This window comes from Arachis hypogaea, chromosome 4, assembly GCF_003086295.3.
Source record: "Arachis hypogaea cultivar Tifrunner chromosome 4, arahy.Tifrunner.gnm2.J5K5, whole genome shotgun sequence".
Lineage (NCBI taxonomy): Eukaryota > Viridiplantae > Streptophyta > Magnoliopsida > Fabales > Fabaceae > Arachis > Arachis hypogaea.
Genome location: NC_092039.1, coordinates 8,283,904 through 8,301,063, shown reverse-complemented (window position 1 = coordinate 8,301,063; position 17,160 = coordinate 8,283,904). Strand labels below are relative to the sequence as shown.

Sequence of the window (17,160 nt, the reverse complement as noted above, 5' to 3'; positions counted from 1 at the left end):
GGTTGGGGGTTCCATTCAACAGAGAACCCGGGAGGACCAATGAACCGTGTTAAATGAACCGGCTGAGTCACCAGTTTTACTAAAAATCGGCTGGATTGAACCGGTTTCCACAAGGTCCAATGCTTGTCCGGTTTGATGAGTGGCTTGGCCCGATAAAATAACCGAGTTTTCGGTCGAACTGATCGGATCGAGTAAGATTTGATAACTATACAAAATATGTTTTTTAAATTTTTTTATAATTACTAATTAATCCTTATTTAATTTTAATTTTAATTATAAATTAATTCTTTATATATTATTTAATTATAAAATATATTTTTTATTTTATAAATTAATATTTTATTATTTATCTATCATGTTTATTAACAATTAGAAATAAAAACAACAACAAAATAAATCTTTCATTAATCATGACCTCCATAAATATTTTGACAATGCGAATCAATGAGTTTTTTATCCCTTCGTTACTTTCGTAAAAATTAGGGAAATCGTATTTGTTGGTAATTCAATCAATTGGAAGTACAACCAATCGAGTGAATTTCTCATGACAATATGGGTTTTTCAAAATTTAATCGATTAAACAAATTGTATTTGTTGAAAGAACATTTTTAGTGGCTATGAGCATCTCAAGGAAGGACTTCATTGGAATATTGGGGATGTCCACAAATCAATTTGGTATGATGAGTGGACTCTTTTTAGTAAGCTTTGCAACCTTGCTCCTTATGTACATATTTTTGAATAAGATTTCATAGTGGCTGACTTGTGGAAAGGGGTGTCTTGGGAGGTTGATAGTCTTACCACACCTATTTCGCATGAGATTAAACAGTTTATTTGTGGTCTGAGATATCCTAGTTCGACTGAGTTGGAGCCACAGTGGGAGTGGTGGCCTGCAACAAAAAAGTATAGTGCAAGGGAGGGTTATAGATGATTATTAGAGAAAACATTAAATTGTAATGCTAATAATAACTGAACTGGTTGTGGAATACAAACATTCCGGATAAGTTCAAATTTACTATGTGGCTTGGTTTACATGATACTCTACCAACTGAGACCTTTCGATTCAAGCGGCATTTAGTTTCTTCAGATATGTGTAAGAGATGTAACAAGGCGCAGGAAACTATGAACTTATGAAGCATTGCCTTAGAGACTGTGAACGATCAAAGGCAATTTGGCATATGTTGGACCCTAGTATTCTGGACTTGACGGCTGGTACTGCTCTTGAAGAGTGGTTTCGGAAGGCCTTGCCTAACAATGAGGCATCTTTTGGTGCAAGGCTTTGGTGGGTATGGAGACATAGGTGCAATGACATATTCAATACTGACAATCCTTGGACAAACCACAAGGTTGTTGCCTTGGGCCAGAATTACCGCCAAGGACTTACAGGTTTACAGGAATCGAAACAATGCCTTTAGGTCTCTCCGAAATTGCCTGTGTTGGGAACCACCGATAGGCAACAGTTTTAAAGTTAATTGTGATGCAAGCTTGTATATGGATTCAAATTTAGCGGAATTTGGGTGTATTATTAGAGATTCTAAGGGAGATTAGATCTCGGGCTTGGAAGCATTCCCCCTTATCTATCATCAGATGTGAATTATTTGCTGCTTGGAGGGGGCTAGTTTTAGCTTGGAATTGCGGTTTGAGAGATATTATATGTGAAACGGATTGCCTTGACATTCTGCCCATCATGCATGAGCTTACAAGTGGGTATTCATCTGAAGTAACAGATTTGGTTCACAAAATTCAGGAGTTTATATAGATAAAAAAATGTAGTTACTTTCTATTATATACAAGTCATATTTACAAAAAATTAAATCTTAAGTCCTTTCTTAGGTTTATGTGTACAGGTCTTATTCCTGCTGAATACCAGTTAACTTCACCAAATTATGGGAAATAAGTACATCTTGTTCTACTTCAATCTTGAAGAGAATATCACCTTAACCCTTTCGGCTTTCAGCAGAAACGGGCAGACATGGCTTCTTCTCAAAAAGAAAAAGGTCCTACCACTATGTACTTTAGAAGACCTGTAAACACAACAGGGGAAATGGAGTAAGTTTTCAACAAATTGGATATGTTTTAAAACTTTAATATCTGCCACAAACTTGGCTTGATTACAACAATTAACATGAACAGGTTAATCAAGAAAAAGAAACAGAATAATGCGTAAAGTATAGTGTTACTTGCCATTACAATTGATCTATTGGACACTGGGCTTATCTGCTTCTGCGCAAAAGCTTCTCCGGTCTACATTCACTCAGAAACTACCATCCACAAATAACTGTCCCTAGCATCTTATCTGTCAAATGTTTTAGATCAATTTTGTTTGTGTCAAAACAAAAATATTCTAAAGATGAAACAGAGATAACTATGCAGCATCAGAAGCTTATTATGCTATCAATATATGAAAAAGAAGTGAATTTAACTCGCTTTAGGTCTGAACTCTTGGCATTCTCTTCGATATAAATGCAGCTTCCTTTAATCTCCCTCCTGCCTCTAGAGCTGCTATCAGATCATTTAGGCATGTCAGTTCCTGATGTAAACCTTTCTCCGCTAATTCATAGCATAAATTAAATGCTTCTGAAACCTTGTTAATTTTACAAAGGCCATCAATAACTGAATTACACAAGTCAATATCAATATTTCTATGATGTTCCATACTAAACAACAACAGCTTGCATGCTTCTGGTAGCTTTCCTCTTTGGCAAAGGAATTGAACCACTTCTTCTATTTTAACACGGTATCCATTCTTATAGTGCAACTCAATAATCTGAAATGCTTTATCTCGCAGTCCAGAGCCAAAAAGGAGCAGTAAATTCTCAGTTGACAGGTTTATATTTTGTCTAATATTTCTCTCCAGCATCATGACAATAAGGGAGGTAGACTCATGAACACAACCTTTTTCCAAAAGTCTTGACAATATAGAATGCAAGGTAGATGTTTTAGGTTTATAGGAGCTCTTTAGCATTTTCTCTAGAGTCTCCTTTGCAAGAAGAGGCTTATCCTTCCGAAGAAAACCATCAATCAAACAATCATATATCTCAAAATCAGGAACAAAATCTCTTCTTAGCATCCATACCAAAATCCCATAACCATTTTCATATCCGCCTTCTTTACAGTGCCCCATAATCACGGTCTTATATGATAGGTGATCTTGTGTTCCCCTTTTCATTAGCTGTCTAAGTAACTTCTCAGCCTTCTTAGTTTTCCCATGTTCACACAAATATTGAAAAATAGGACTATATGAGGCAGCAATCGGCTTGGAACCATAATTACTTAACAAGGTTTCATTCTCATATAATTCATCAAACAGCTTCTCTGCTGCATCATAGTCACCTCTCTGACACAAACTCCGAATCAGAACACTGTACGAGGCTGAATCTGCTGGGACTTGAAGGGTTTTCATGTTTTCAAACACCTTAAATGCTTCATCCAGGTTTCCTGCAGAACAACGTGCATGAATTAATATATTGAAGGTATATGTATCTGGTACGAAAGTCCCATCTCCCATCATTTGGCCCAAAATATCCTTTACCTTGTCCAACTTTTGTCCCTCACATAATCCTTTTATCAGAGTATTGTACGTAATTACATTTGGCTTTAGCCCCCTACTAGTCATCTCTTCAAGAAGAAACAATGCTTTATCTACTTCTTGTTTCATACAATACCCTCTAATCAAAGTTGTGTAAGTCACAATATCAGAATTCAATTCTTTGCATTTCTTATTCATACCATTCACTAAGTTATGCGCTATACTAACCTTCCCTGCTTTACACAAGCCATCAACGAGTGTATTATATGTAACAACATCCGGATCACAATCAAAGCTCGTCATCTCTTTAAAGAACTGAAACCCTTCTTCAATGTGGGAATTCTTGCAAAACCCTCTGATCAAAATATTGTATGTGTACACATCTGGAGTGACACCGTATGTCCCAAGCATTTCATCGTACACAGCTCTTGCCATATTGGTCCGGCCCCGCCTTAGCAATATAGACAAAACACTGTTGAATGTGACCACAGATGGTGATACACCAATTGACTTCATAGTCTCAAAAAGCTTAATGGATTCTTTGAAGAGGCCGGCTTCACCATAACTTCTAATTAAGCTATTGAAGAACCTATCCTCAAGCTTGACTTCTCCATTGGACTTTTTCTCAATGGAAAACAGAAAATTCCTAGCAACATTGAGATTCCTCTGACGACCAAGGATTTCCAACATCATGAAGTAGGATTGAGCATTGTGCGGGAAACCCACTTCATGTGCCCACTTGAAGAACTGAAAGGCCTTGGAAGGTTCCTTGATATGGCGTAAAGTCTGAAGCACATTGGTTTTGGAAAGAAGGGTAGTGAATGAAGACAGCAACTGATTTGACCAAGGTTTGTAATTGATGAGATTAGCCATGTCTTTGGCTCTTTTACACGAATTCCTTGATCTGGGTTTCTCATTTTGGTGGAGCTCTTGAACCCTAGTATGATTATCTGTCTTCTCAGACCATAACTTCCTGAATTAAATAGATTATGAGAATATGAACAAAACAGGGACACACAAAAGTAGCTTTTAAAAAATTGTATTGGGAACAGCACCTGAGAACAGCACAGGGATTAGAGCTGAAGTTGGAGATTGTAATGAAACGCTCCTTGGTAAATACTTGTGATGAGAGACTCTGAGGGCCACTGTTTAAATCCTCAGCTGTAGCCCTTCTCAGACCACTTCTCATTTTTTTGCTGTAACAACACAAGACAATCATAATGTGCAATGAAACTAAATCCAAACTATTGAACTTTGTACGATTGAAGCATAAGTTTTTTTTTTTACTTTGCTAAATGGTAATTTTGATGCTTCCAAAGTATTCAATGCATTGAAAACTTGGTAGGTGTTTAGTTTGAGGAAATGTTTTCTGTTTTCATTTTCAATTTTCATTTTCTAAAAATTGTTTTTGTTTTCAAATTTTCAGATTTTAGGAATATATTTGTCTTGATCATTGTTTTCAATTTTCAAAAAAATGAAAACATTGAAAACATGTTTGGTTTGATTGTTTTCAATATATTAAAAATCTTTAAAATAATATTATATGAACAAATTAAATAGTCATGCATAATGTCATGGTCATTAAAAATTCATTCTTCTTAAAAGGTCAGAGTCATGTATAAATTCATTCTTCTTAAAATGTCATAGTCATGCATAAATCCATTTCATTCTTCTTAAACTTCATGTAGTTCTTTTGTAAGTATAAATACAATTAACAAATAAACTAGAACTTTGACACAAAAAATGCAAACAATTTTCTAAGCTAGTTTACTAATAAAATAGCCAAAACACAATTGTAGATTATACTTTCCCTTTAGCCTAGCTACACCATAATGTTCCCCAACAATTGTAACCAGTTCATTATTTATTTCTTCCCAAAATGCTACCTTAAATGTTGAACATTGCAGCTGCCTATTCTTCATTGGCTCACACAGTATGCCAATAAAAGCCTTTGTATTTTTATTGGACCATTCTATGCTATTATCAGTTTCAGATTTTCTCCCATCTTATGCTAATAAATATCAACTACTATAAAATATGAGACGCAACAAAAGAAAGAGATATCAACAATGTTACATGTAACTGTTAGCAAATGGTAGTAGAAGTAAAACAAAACCTAGCTTCTTAACAAAAATCAACACAATGCTAAAAAAATTGGTAGAAACCAAAATCTCCAAAATGACAATTTGAAAACAGAAGCGCATAGAAAAAAAATAATGTTTCATTTTTTTCCGAAAAAAAAAAAGTTTACCAAAAGAATAGTGACTAGAGGCAGCAAGAAGCAATTGAAGAAGAGCTAAGACTGAGAAGATGGAGAGGAGGGAGGCCACACAAAGAAATGAATAAAGAGAGATAGATTTAAAAGAAAAGAACGTGCTTTTTATTTTTGGCGTGATGAGAATCGAAAAAAGGCACTTCATAATTACATGTGCAACCACTCTTTCAAGATTTTCAGATGAAAATTCTGAAAACAGAGAATCAGCGTTTCCTTGTTTTCACCTTATTTTAAAAAAGAGTATATACTCACTTTGGTCCTCAAACAATTTCAGACTGGACACTTTAGTCCCCAACTAAAATTAATTACTCGATTGGTCCCTAACAATTAATTACATCAGTCACTTAGGTCTTTTATCCCGTTAACTCTAACGGGAGACAAAATAGTCCCGGACAACTCTAACAGAGTCCCTGGTAACTCTAACAAGGAACAAAACGATCTCTGACCCCTTTATTCGAAAACGACACTGTTCTTTCTCAATTTTTATCATATCTCGCATAACCCTAACATTCATATTCTCCTTCTTCACCTTCGCAGTCCTTTTTCCCATCTTTTCCTTCCTCCTCTTTAGCTCCAAAATTTAGTCATGGTGTACACATGTGTCGCACCTACCTCGACATGTCATGGACCACACACTTCCTAAATCTTTGTGACTGGGACATCCACCTCCTCTGCACTTCACCCACCAAAAGCATCAACTTCCACGTCTTCGATAACATCATATCCAACTCCGACACATCCACGACATTCTAAAGACCAAGTTCCACAACTACTCCAAGAGTCTTTCTCCACCCTCCGACAAGCAATATAGATTGTTGAACATTAGGACATCATGAGAAGATTCTCCTTCGACATCATATGCAAATTCTCATTTGAAATAGACACCGAGTGCTTCATTCCTTCTTTTCCAGAGTCCAAGTTGGCAGACAGCTTCAACCTCGCATCCAAGCTATTAGTACAACGTGCAATGTCGCCGTTGCCGAATATATGGAAACTGAAGCGATTATTGAACATTGGTTCGGAGAAGAAGCTGAAGGAGGCGATTGGAGTGGTGGACAATGTGGTCATGGAGATGATATGGCAGAGGAGGAGGGAGATGGCAACGACCACGACGGATCTTAACAAATCAGACTTGCTGTCTATATTTATGGGATCCATCAAAGACGATAACTAGTTGAGAAACATAGGCATTAGTTTCCTGAGTATGAATTGGTTGAGAACAAGTTGAGGATTTTTTTCTTGTGAACATTAAATATATAGAGTGTGCATATGATGGAAATTCGGAGAGAACAGTGTCGTTTCCGAACAGAGGAGATCAGGGACCATTTTGTCCTTAGGGACTATTTTGTCCTCTGTTAGAGTTAACGGAATAAAGGACCTAAGTGACTGACGGAATTAATTGTTAGGGACTAATCGAGTAATTAATTTTAGTTGGGGACTAAAGTGTCCAGTCTGAAATTCTTTGAGGATCAAAATTGGTATATACTCTTTAAAAAACATTTCTATAGAAAATTTTTTTATTAAAAAAACAAACATGTTTTCATCTTAATTTTTCATTTTAAGTGAAAATGAAAATTTTTTAACTTATTCCATACCCAAAGAGCGGAGCAAATCAGATTCAAATACTTGGACATAAAGAAAGTCAAGCACCCAGCATGTTATATATATAGTCTAACTCAAATAAGTGAGGAAATATCACCTTCAACATGATAGAAGACACAAATACAATAGATAGGAGCACCAACCAGCAATTCCAAAAGAGCAATGCTAGGGGGCAGCAATTTTTGTGATTAGTAGCCATCAAATAGCTATCAATGATGATTTAATGGTGTGAGATTGGTGTGAGATTTCATCTAATGGCTCACCTTCCTCTGCTGGTTACATGCTGGCCAAAATTCAATAAAATTGCTGGCCCCTAAACTTTTCCATTCAAAAAATTGCAGCAAACAAAATCGATGAAGACACAACTAGAACTAATTCAAAATGGAGATGAACACAGACCAATCAACAACAAAAGAAACAGCAGAAAATGACATAAATAAAAAGGAGCGCGTGGGATTTACTGACCATGAAAGAAAAGAGATACCCAGAAATCGACAGAGAAGAGATAGGTGAAGATCCCAGAGAAGAAATTGACATAAATAATCTTTTTGGGTTTTAGGAGGCTTATCATTTGGAGAATAAAGCGATCCATTTCCCTTATTAAAGCAATAAGCTTGTTTTTATTTAGATTAAATACCAAATTGTACCTAAGAAGTTCATCACTAAAAGAAAAATCAAAATGCAAATAGATCATAGCATTAATGCTAAGTCCAGCCCAAATTCATAAGGTTCCACCATCAAATGAAACAATTACAAACAAGTTTATAATTTAAAAGAAAGACATCAGTCATAAAAAAAACTTGTGAATATTGATTGTTGATCACTGTTAACAACTTTGATGCTTTAACCGTTTAACAAGAACACATTATAGGATCATTCAACAGAACCACAACGAAAACTGTGTTACGTCATCAAGTGCAATGAGATTAAAACACTGATCAATGAGTGACAAGTAGAATACCAAACACTTCGACACGAAAATGAACGCAGGAAAAAAGAGAAGCTTTGAGATACAGACTCATTTAGTAGAAACTAACATAGAAAAACAATCAAAAATCAACCATGAACAAAATCATATTACTAATGTTATTATTAATTTTATTTTAGATATTTGTCCATGAATATATTTATTTGAGTTTAACATATAATTTAAAAAAGCAAAATAAATTAAATCATAAAAAAGGTGAAAAAAAACCTGGGAAGAAAGCACTGACGAAGTGAGAGGGGAGAAGCGCTTACCATCGACAACGTCACTCGGCGGAGACCGGAGAAGCAATTAAGGACGGAGTAACGGCGATTTGGGTACCGACAGAGACGGAGTAGCACTGTGGCGGTAGCAAGTAGCAACGCATGAGAAGTGAGAATGGAGCAGCGACACCGGCTGCAACAACGCCGGCGACTGGGACGCTGGTGGAGCTGGCAGACGGAGACCAGAGGGAGGAAGGTGACTGGCTGCTGCAGCTTAGGTGGGTGGGTGTGGGTGACGAGGAAATAGATCCTCTCCGGTATTTTTAACACTTGACAATATAATCTCTTATTTTTTATTCTTTAAGTGAAACTAAAAATAAATAAAAAAAGTGTGATAAATATTTAGATTAAAAACTGTACATCTAATTTTTTTCATTAGAAAAAATTTACTCCCATCACTGGATCAATTTTTTCCTTTACCTTTTTTATTTTTCTTTTTAACTTTGAAACGGCATCGTTTTTTTGATTTTTTTTTGAATAATTATCTAAATTCATCTCTAATATTTAAATTTTTTATTTAATAGACATACAAAACAAATGCATTAAAAATTTAGCATACCTTTAGTTTGTATTTTTATTTGTATTTTTTGTTTTTATTTCAGTATTTTTTATTTTTTAAATTTTATAAAAAAAATAAAAATAAAAAATTATTATTTTATTTTTTCTTTCATAAAATTTAAAAAATAAAAAATACTAAAAATAAAAAAACTAAAACACAGACCAGGTACTCCCTTAAACTAATTTTATTTTTAATAAAAAAAATTTTAATTTATAATCTTAACATATATATTTTTAAAACACATAATAAATAAACTCAATTTTTAATATCTAACGTTTTAGATTTTTAATTTTTAAAATATACAAAATAATCTTCAACTATTTACCTCTATAAGTAAAGACAATAGTCTCTTTTCAAATTTGCTTTCCAAAAATTTTAAAACACTCCTTCACATATTACTATTAGAATAGTTTATTTGCTTCGGAATTCTTATTATTATTTTATTTATATAGAAAAATAAAAACAAAATAAAAAATAAGAGCCTACAAACTCAAATAGCCACTAGAGGTGAAAAAAGGTTCCACGGCCTGTCAGTGATGAACAATTTAACGTGTGTTTAGCTTTATTTGACCTGTTATAAAATAGACACAAATTTAAATTTTTGTAAAATTTTTAATATATTAATAAGTCAGATTCAAACTTACTAATTAATCTTATTGAACTATTAAATTTATTTGTTTCTGTTAATACATAATTAAATATATAAATAATTTTTTTATTATTAACAAAATTATAAAATATTTTAAATTTATTATATTTTATTATAAATATTTTTATATATTTTAAATATTTTAAAAATTTAAAAATTTTTATAAATATTAAATATAATTTATTACATATAAATATGGATATGCATGGGACGGGTGAAACCGGGTTTGATGTGACTCAGACCCGGTCCGAAATATATACCGAGCCTATTTGTTAGACCCGAACCCGATCCTAGACCCGATAAAACCTATACACTTTCGGGCCACAATTATAACGGGTAAAAATCGGGTGAAAACAGGACCGTTAACATTATATTACCTTGATACCTTCATGTAAGTTAGCATGTAAAAATATCCAAATTAAAAGAAATTGTATTGTCTAATAAAATAAACATTAAAGACTCTTTTGTGTATTTTGAAATCCAAAAAACTAAAATCTTTAATATAAAAAACCTGGCACCGGATTCGATGGTTCCAGAACGTTTGGATCATTAAATGGTCTCATAACAAAACATATTTTTTTAAGTTTTTTTAATAACTGCTAGATAGTTCTTTTCTAATTTTAATTACAAATTAACCTCATATATTTTATTTAATTATAAAAACTATTTTTATTTTATAAATTATTATTTTATCATTCATCTATTATGTTTATTAACAATCAAAATAAAAAATAAATGAATTAGATCTTCCATTTGTCGTAATAAACTTTTTGGCCATTCCAATCGATTAAAAGTTTATATTTGATCTGTGACGTTCGTCCAAGGCTGTGAAATCGTATTTATTTGAAAATCAATCGATTGAATTATCAAAACAATTGATTAAATTTCAGATTTCCCATAACTCAATCGATTGGACTACAGGTTATCACAAAACAATCGATTGAAAATTGTAAGGCGTGATTTTCGTAAAAATCAATCGATTGGTCATATTACCCAATTGATTGAACGATGACTAAAATGTTCGTTTTTTAAAATTCAATCGATTTCTTATATTACCCAATCGATTGAATGCTCCAAAGCAACTTGAGGTCTCACAATTCAATTGATTGGTTGTGTTACTCAATCGATTAAAGTCATCAAAGCAATATGGATTTGCCCAATTCAATCGATTGGTTGTGTTACCCAATCGATTGAATTGTGTACTACACAGTTTTCAATTTTCTTATCCTTTTTATAAATTATTATCTTATTATTCATCTATCTTAACTTTAAAATTCTATCTTCAATTTTTAAGACTTTATTTTGATTTAAATACTCTAATCTTATCTTTTCTTTAATATTAACATTATAAATTGGTGAATAATCTATCACCAATTATTCAATCCCACCATTGGAATTGTGTATCAATCTCTTTATGTATCATGAGAGAGTGGTGCAGGCTTATGACTCGATGCCTGGGTAGTTATAATGTCTCTTGACTTACCCTTTTTTAAAATAATGTATTGGCTGGTAATGAATGTTCTTATTTTTGACAGGGAATTCGTTGCTGGAAATGTTCCTCCTTTTCGAGGGATTTGGATCCTCTAAAATTTGAATTTCACTTTAGAGAGTAAAGTGTGATCTCTCACCATTTATTGCATAGGTGGGACCAAGAATAAATATGAAAGAGAAATAATTCAAGGGTAAAAGATCATACTTTACTCTCTAAAGTAAAATTCAAACTTTAGAGGATCCAATTCCTTTTTGAGAAATTCATATCAAACACCCCCAACTGGAAATACTGGTGGTGCAGGGGATATCTGTGGTGTAGGAGATATTCAATATTCCCCTGTTTTAACTGCTTTTTATGTCTGCTCAAATTTTTTGTATTGAAATCCAATTATCCTTCTGTGCTCTTCATCGTGTAGAATGACAAATTGTCGAGTGATGCTGGTGTCATCCCCGGAGCTTGGAAACAGATGTTTGAAATATTGGAGGCTCAGAATGCAGAGCACAACATGAAAGTAACGTTATTAGAGCTTTACAATGAGGAAATAACAGATCGTGTGTCTCCTGAGGAAACTGTCAAATCTGAAGATGATAAGTCTAAAAGTCCTATCGCTCTAATAGAGGATTGGAAAGGGGGCTTCCATTGTTAATCTAGGAAGAATTGATTAAAAATTTGTAATATATATACTTCGTATATGTCTTAGCAATATATGAATAGATTATTAAAATGCTTTGATATATATTGCATGGTATTTTTTTTCTAGTCAATATTCAATAGAGAGGTCAAATCTTGAAAAATGAAAAGAACAAAATAGCATGGTTCTAAAAATCGGACCGCACCGTCCGGTTCAACCGAAATAACCGGGAACCGGTTATCTAGCCGATTCGGGTAACGTCGAAAACTGCCTGGCAAAACACTGGTAGAAAAACCGGTCGAACTGGCGATTAACCGGCGAACCGGAAGAACCGTCCGATTTTTTGGCGGTTTAGTGGTTTGCAACTTCAGATGCCAAACGACATCGTTTTGGCATTTTTTTTTTTTAAAAAAAAAGAGAAAGGCGTACGCGAAAGTCCTAAGCTCCTAACCTAACCCACTATGCCACTAACCCTAATCTGTGTAATCTCCCCTTTCTTCCCCTTTCCAAGTGCATTCGGCGCCAGCCTCCATTCACCCACCAAGGCCACCATTGCCACCCACAGCCAGCCACAGCAGCCGCGACCACCACCGGCCGAGCCCGCCTCCTCATCGCCGAACGTCACCTAGCCCGCCTCCTTATTTGCCACCCACAACCATCCACAGCAGCCGCGACCACCACCGGCCGAGCCCGCCTCCTCATCGCCGAACGTCACCTAGCCTGCCTCCTCATTCGCGACCCACAACCATCCACATCAGTCGTGACCACCACCGGCCGATCCCGCCTCCTTCTGAATTCGGTAAGACTCTGTTCTTGTCTTCTTGATTTTGAACTGCTTCCTTCTGAATTCTGATTACGATTTATGAGTTCTATGCTTCTTGATTTTGATTTTCTGAGGTTCTGATCTTGATTTATGAGCTCGCCTGTTTTATGCTGCCTTCTTGATTTTGGATTTTGATTTTCTGAGGTTCTGTGAGCTCGCCTATTCTATGCTGCCTTCTTGATTTATGTTTTTGATTTTCTGAGGTTATTTTGATTATTGTTTCATTATTTTCATGATTGATGTTTTTTATTTTGAATATGTTTTGCTGCTTCTGTTTGCTGCTTCATGAATCACGATGAATATTTTTTGCTGCTTCTTATTTTGATTGCTATTTCATTATTTTCATGATTGCTTTTTTTGATTTTGAATATGTTTTGCTGCTTCTGTTAGCTGCTTCATGAATCATGATGAATATTTTTTGCTGCTTCTAATATGTTTGCTGTTTCATTATTTTCATCATTGCTGTTTTTGATTTTGAATATGTTTTGCTGCTCCTATTTGTTGCTTCATGATGAATATTTTTTGCTGCTTCTGAATATGCTTGCTGTTTCATTATTTTCATGGTTTTCTGAAGTTATTTTCTGGTCTTTGATTTTTTTATTGCTATAGATTGAATAATCACAAAGTAACCCATAGCCACAAGATAATGATGTTCAAGATTCTCAAACTGGTTCATCCAGAGATAAATCTGATCCAGCTTGGCAGTATTTTACAGTGAAGTATGACAAAAATAACAAGGCTTAATATACATGTATTTTCTACTTGAATACTTACAATGGAGGGGGGATATATAGAATGAAATATCATCTTGCAAAAATCCCTGGACAAATTAAAGTTTGTAACAAAGTAACTGAAGATGTTGAACTTCAATTCAAAAGGCTTTTGGAGGAAAACAAAAAAAAATAAGGCAGAAAAAAGAAAATATATAGCTGATTGTTATGATGTGGAAAGTGAAACACAAGCAGAAGAAGAGGGTGAAGCGCCTAATCCTGTTCAATCTTCGGCTCCTGCAACAATGGGAGACAAAGGAAATAGAAGAGCGATTGCTGCTACTCCAATTGGAAGTTATTTTAAGGAAAGGACTACGACAGGCTCTCAACCAACTTTGAAAAGTGTCTTGGCCAGTAAACAAGTTAAACACAAGGTTAAGTTGGGGCTTGCAAGATGGATCATTGATGCACGAATTCCATTCAACGCAGTTCAATCGCCTTACTTTCAACCTGTCTTGGACGGCGTTGCTGCAATTGGACCTGGTTTCAAGGGACTGTCGTATGATGAAATGAGAGTTCATTTGCTGGCCGATTTTAAGAAGGAGTGTCAGCTGCTTGTTGAAGGTTATAGAAGCTCGTGGAAAAGGACTGGTTGTACATTGATGGCAGATGGCTGGACTGATCAAAGGCAGCGTACGTTAATTAATTTTCTAGTTTATTGTCCTACTGGTATGTCATTTGTTAAGTCTGTTGATGCTTCTGATATGATAAAAACTGCCGAGACCTTGTTTAAATTGTTTGCTGAGGTTATTGAGTGGGTTGGGTCTAGTAACATTGTGCATGTGGTTACTTATAATGCTGCGAATTATGTATCTGCTGGAAAACTCATTCATGAAAAGTATCCAAATATTTTTTGGTCTCCTTGTGCTGCTCATTGCATTAATCTTATCTTGAAAGACATAGCAAGTCTTCCTCACATAGCTGACCTTGCCTCTCGTGCTTCAAAAGTGGCTGCCTTTGTTTACAATCATATGATTTTCTTGTCATGGCTTAGAAAAAGAAAAGAGTGGAAAGAAATTGTTCGACCAGGAGTAACACGTTTTGCTACTGTTTTCATTACTTTGAAAAGTATATATGATCATAAAGAAGACTTGCAATTATTGGTGATTGACAAATATTTCACTTCTCATAAATTATCCAAGAGTGTCAATGGGAAGATGGTTAGTTCAATTATCTTGGATAGTAAGTTTTGGGAGGATTGTTTTACTACTGTTATGCTTGTTGGTCCTCTAATTAAGTTATTGAGGCTTGTTGATGCTGATGAGAAACCTTCTCTGGATATCGTGTATGCGGGCATGCAAAGAGCCAAAATTAATATCAAGACAATGTTTAGAAATAGGAAATATGCATACACACCTTATACAAGTATCTTGAAAATGCGGTAGGATAAGCATTTGAAGCGTGACCTCCATGCAGCAGCATACTTTTTTAATCCATATTACTTCTATAGTGAGGGGTTTGTTGAGAAGGCAAATATCTTGAGGTCTTTGCTTAATTTATTTGATATTGAAACTCTTTGCGATGACTCGGTTGCCGCAATGCAAGAGATGCAGTTGTATCGAGATCAAAAAGGAAGTTTTGGAAGGGAAAGTGCATTGAAAGCAATTAAGAGACTTGAACCTGGTAAGTGGTAAGTAATTATATTACTATGTTCAATTTACTTTGAATATTTTTTAAATATTGAATGAGAATTGATGGTTGAATTTCTTATCCTGGTAGGTGAATGGTGGAGGCTACACGGTGGGAGTGCTCCTAACTTGCAAAAAATGGCAATTCGTCTTCTTCATCAAACATCTTCATCATCCGGCTGTGAGAGGAGCTGGAGCCTCTTTGAACAAATCCATTCAAAGAGGAGGAACCGATTAGAGCATCAAAGGCTAAGTGACATTGTTTATGTCACTTATAATCTACGCCTTCAATCTAGAATGCATCGCAAGAAGAAGAATTATGATCTAATTGACATTCAAAGCATTGACACAGTAGATTTTTGGGTAATGCCGGATGAAGATGATCCTGAATTTACTCATGGAGACATCGAAGGCATTGAAAATTTAATTTATACGGATAATGCTATGCCTTTATATCCTAAAGGTGATTGAAATAGCAAAACTTGTTTCATTTCCTCTCAATATCTGATGTAAAGTTGTAACTTTAATTTTTTCTTGGTTTTCTATTTTATTTTATTAGATGGAGGAGATGTGAAACTTGATGTGAATTTTCCTAATGTTGCTGATTCTTCAAATACAGCTTCTTTTGGTGGTACTTCTGATGATGGTGGCTTTGGATTACCTGTTTATGATGGAGATGTTGGAACACTTAATGATAATTATGATTTTTGATGAGTTGCACCTTTGATTAGTTGAAAACTTGTTAGTAATTGTATCTTTTGAATGTAGAACATTATGGGTTTGTCATTATGTATGTTTTATTTTTTGTTTAGTTATAAACTTTGATGTTTGAAGTTGTTTGTGAACCTCTAATATTAAGTAATGGATAATTTATTATGTGAAATATTAAATTTTATTAAGTTAGAAATTATTGAATTTATATACTTAAGATTATTTTAAGTTTTTTTAATAATTTTATTTAATATTTAATTAAACCGGTTGAATCTCGGTTGAACCCCGGTCGAATCAGTGAACCATTGAACCAATGACTTCACCGGTTTATTGACCGGTCCGGTTCTCACAACCTTGCAAAATAGAATGCAAACAAATAAAAAGATATGGAATTTTTTTACATAAATTAATTATATAAAATAAAATATAATTCACAAGACATAAAATTTGTATGGCAGAAATAATAAATGAAAATGACATTACTTCATCATAAAAATATGAGTTTTTTAAACTAAAATATCTCTATAGTGCATAGAAATAGAGAAAAATTGTAAAAGCTTTCAATCGATTGAATTGGGCAAATCCATATTGTTTTGATGACTTCAATCGATTGGGTAACACAACCAATCGATTGAATTGTGAGACCTCGGGTTGTTTTGAAGCATTCAATCGATTGGGTAGTATAAGCAATCGATTGAATTTTAAAAAACCCACATTTTAGTCATCGTTCAATCGATTGGGTAATATGACCAATCGATTGATTTTTGCGAAAACCATGCTACCTTACAATTTTCAATCGATTGTTTTGTGATAACCTATAGTCCAATCGATTGTTTTGATAATTCAATCGATTGATTTTCAAAGAAACACGATTTAACAGCCTGGACGAACGTTACAGATCAAATATAAACTTTTAATCGATTGGAATGACCAAAAAATTTATTACGATCAATGGAAGATCTAATTCGTTATTGTTTTTTATTTTGATTATTAATAAAAGTAATAGATAAATGATAAAATAATAATTTATAAAATAAAAAATAGTTTTTATAATTAAATAAAATATATAGAGTTAATTTGTAATTAAAATTAGAAAAGAACTATTTAACAATTATTAAAAAACTTAAAAAACATGTTTTGTTATGGGACCATTTAATGGTCCAAACGTTGTGGGACTATCAAATCCTTAGCCAAAAAACCTCAAGACAGGTTTTGCTAATTACTTTTTTATTAAAAAAACTAACGG

General features: G+C 34.0%; 2 protein-coding genes across 4 annotated transcripts; one reads left to right on the top strand and one right to left on the bottom strand.

Moving 5' to 3' along the window:
• Positions 1–763: 763 nt before the first annotated feature.
• Positions 764–8,931, bottom strand: LOC112796139 (pentatricopeptide repeat-containing protein At1g02060, chloroplastic). 3 transcript variants are annotated; one of them, XM_072233906.1, is made up of 6 exons: positions 8,643–8,931; positions 4,582–4,722; positions 2,421–4,499; positions 2,182–2,293; positions 1,934–2,021; positions 764–887 (listed from the first exon to the last, which is right to left on the bottom strand). In XM_072233906.1, exons 2-3 carry the CDS (start codon positions 4,713–4,715, stop codon positions 2,426–2,428), a joined length of 2,208 nt encoding a protein of 735 aa, XP_072090007.1. In that variant the 5' UTR covers positions 4,716–4,722; positions 8,643–8,931; the 3' UTR covers positions 764–887; positions 1,934–2,021; positions 2,182–2,293; positions 2,421–2,425. The 3 variants fall into 3 exon arrangements, with proteins under 3 accessions (XP_072090007.1, XP_025694252.1, XP_072090006.1); XM_025838467.3 differs by lacking the exon at positions 764–887 and having other exon boundaries at positions 1,726–2,021; XM_072233905.1 differs by lacking the exon at positions 764–887 and adding an exon at positions 7,501–7,721 and having other exon boundaries at positions 1,726–2,021; positions 2,182–4,499; positions 8,643–8,910.
• A 4,889-nt stretch (positions 8,932–13,820) lies between these two features.
• Positions 13,821–15,914, top strand: LOC112794592 (uncharacterized). The gene is made up of 4 exons (XM_025836582.2): positions 13,821–14,956; positions 15,026–15,198; positions 15,295–15,666; positions 15,763–15,914. Exons 1-4 carry the CDS (start codon positions 13,821–13,823, stop codon positions 15,912–15,914), a joined length of 1,833 nt encoding a protein of 610 aa, XP_025692367.2.
• Positions 15,915–17,160: the final 1,246 nt, after the last annotated feature.

What these genes read in the sequence shown, in the direction of transcription:
- LOC112796139 (XM_072233906.1), bottom strand. Translation starts at nt 4,715, where the DNA reads ATGAGAAGTGGTCTGAGAAGGGCTACAGCTGAGGATTTAAACAGTGGC. An exon ending in AATCCCTGTGCTGTTCTCAG is followed by an intron (nt 4,500 to 4,581) that starts GTGCTGTTCCCA and finishes TATTTAATTCAG; the next exon opens with GAAGTTATGGTCTGAGAAGA.
- LOC112794592 (XM_025836582.2), top strand. Translation starts at nt 13,821, where the DNA reads ATGGGAGACAAAGGAAATAGAAGAGCGATTGCTGCTACTCCAATTGGA. An exon ending in AATTAAGAGACTTGAACCTG is followed by an intron (nt 15,199 to 15,294) that starts GTAAGTGGTAAG and finishes TTATCCTGGTAG; the next exon opens with GTGAATGGTGGAGGCTACAC. An exon ending in TATGCCTTTATATCCTAAAG is followed by an intron (nt 15,667 to 15,762) that starts GTGATTGAAATA and finishes TTATTTTATTAG; the next exon opens with ATGGAGGAGATGTGAAACTT.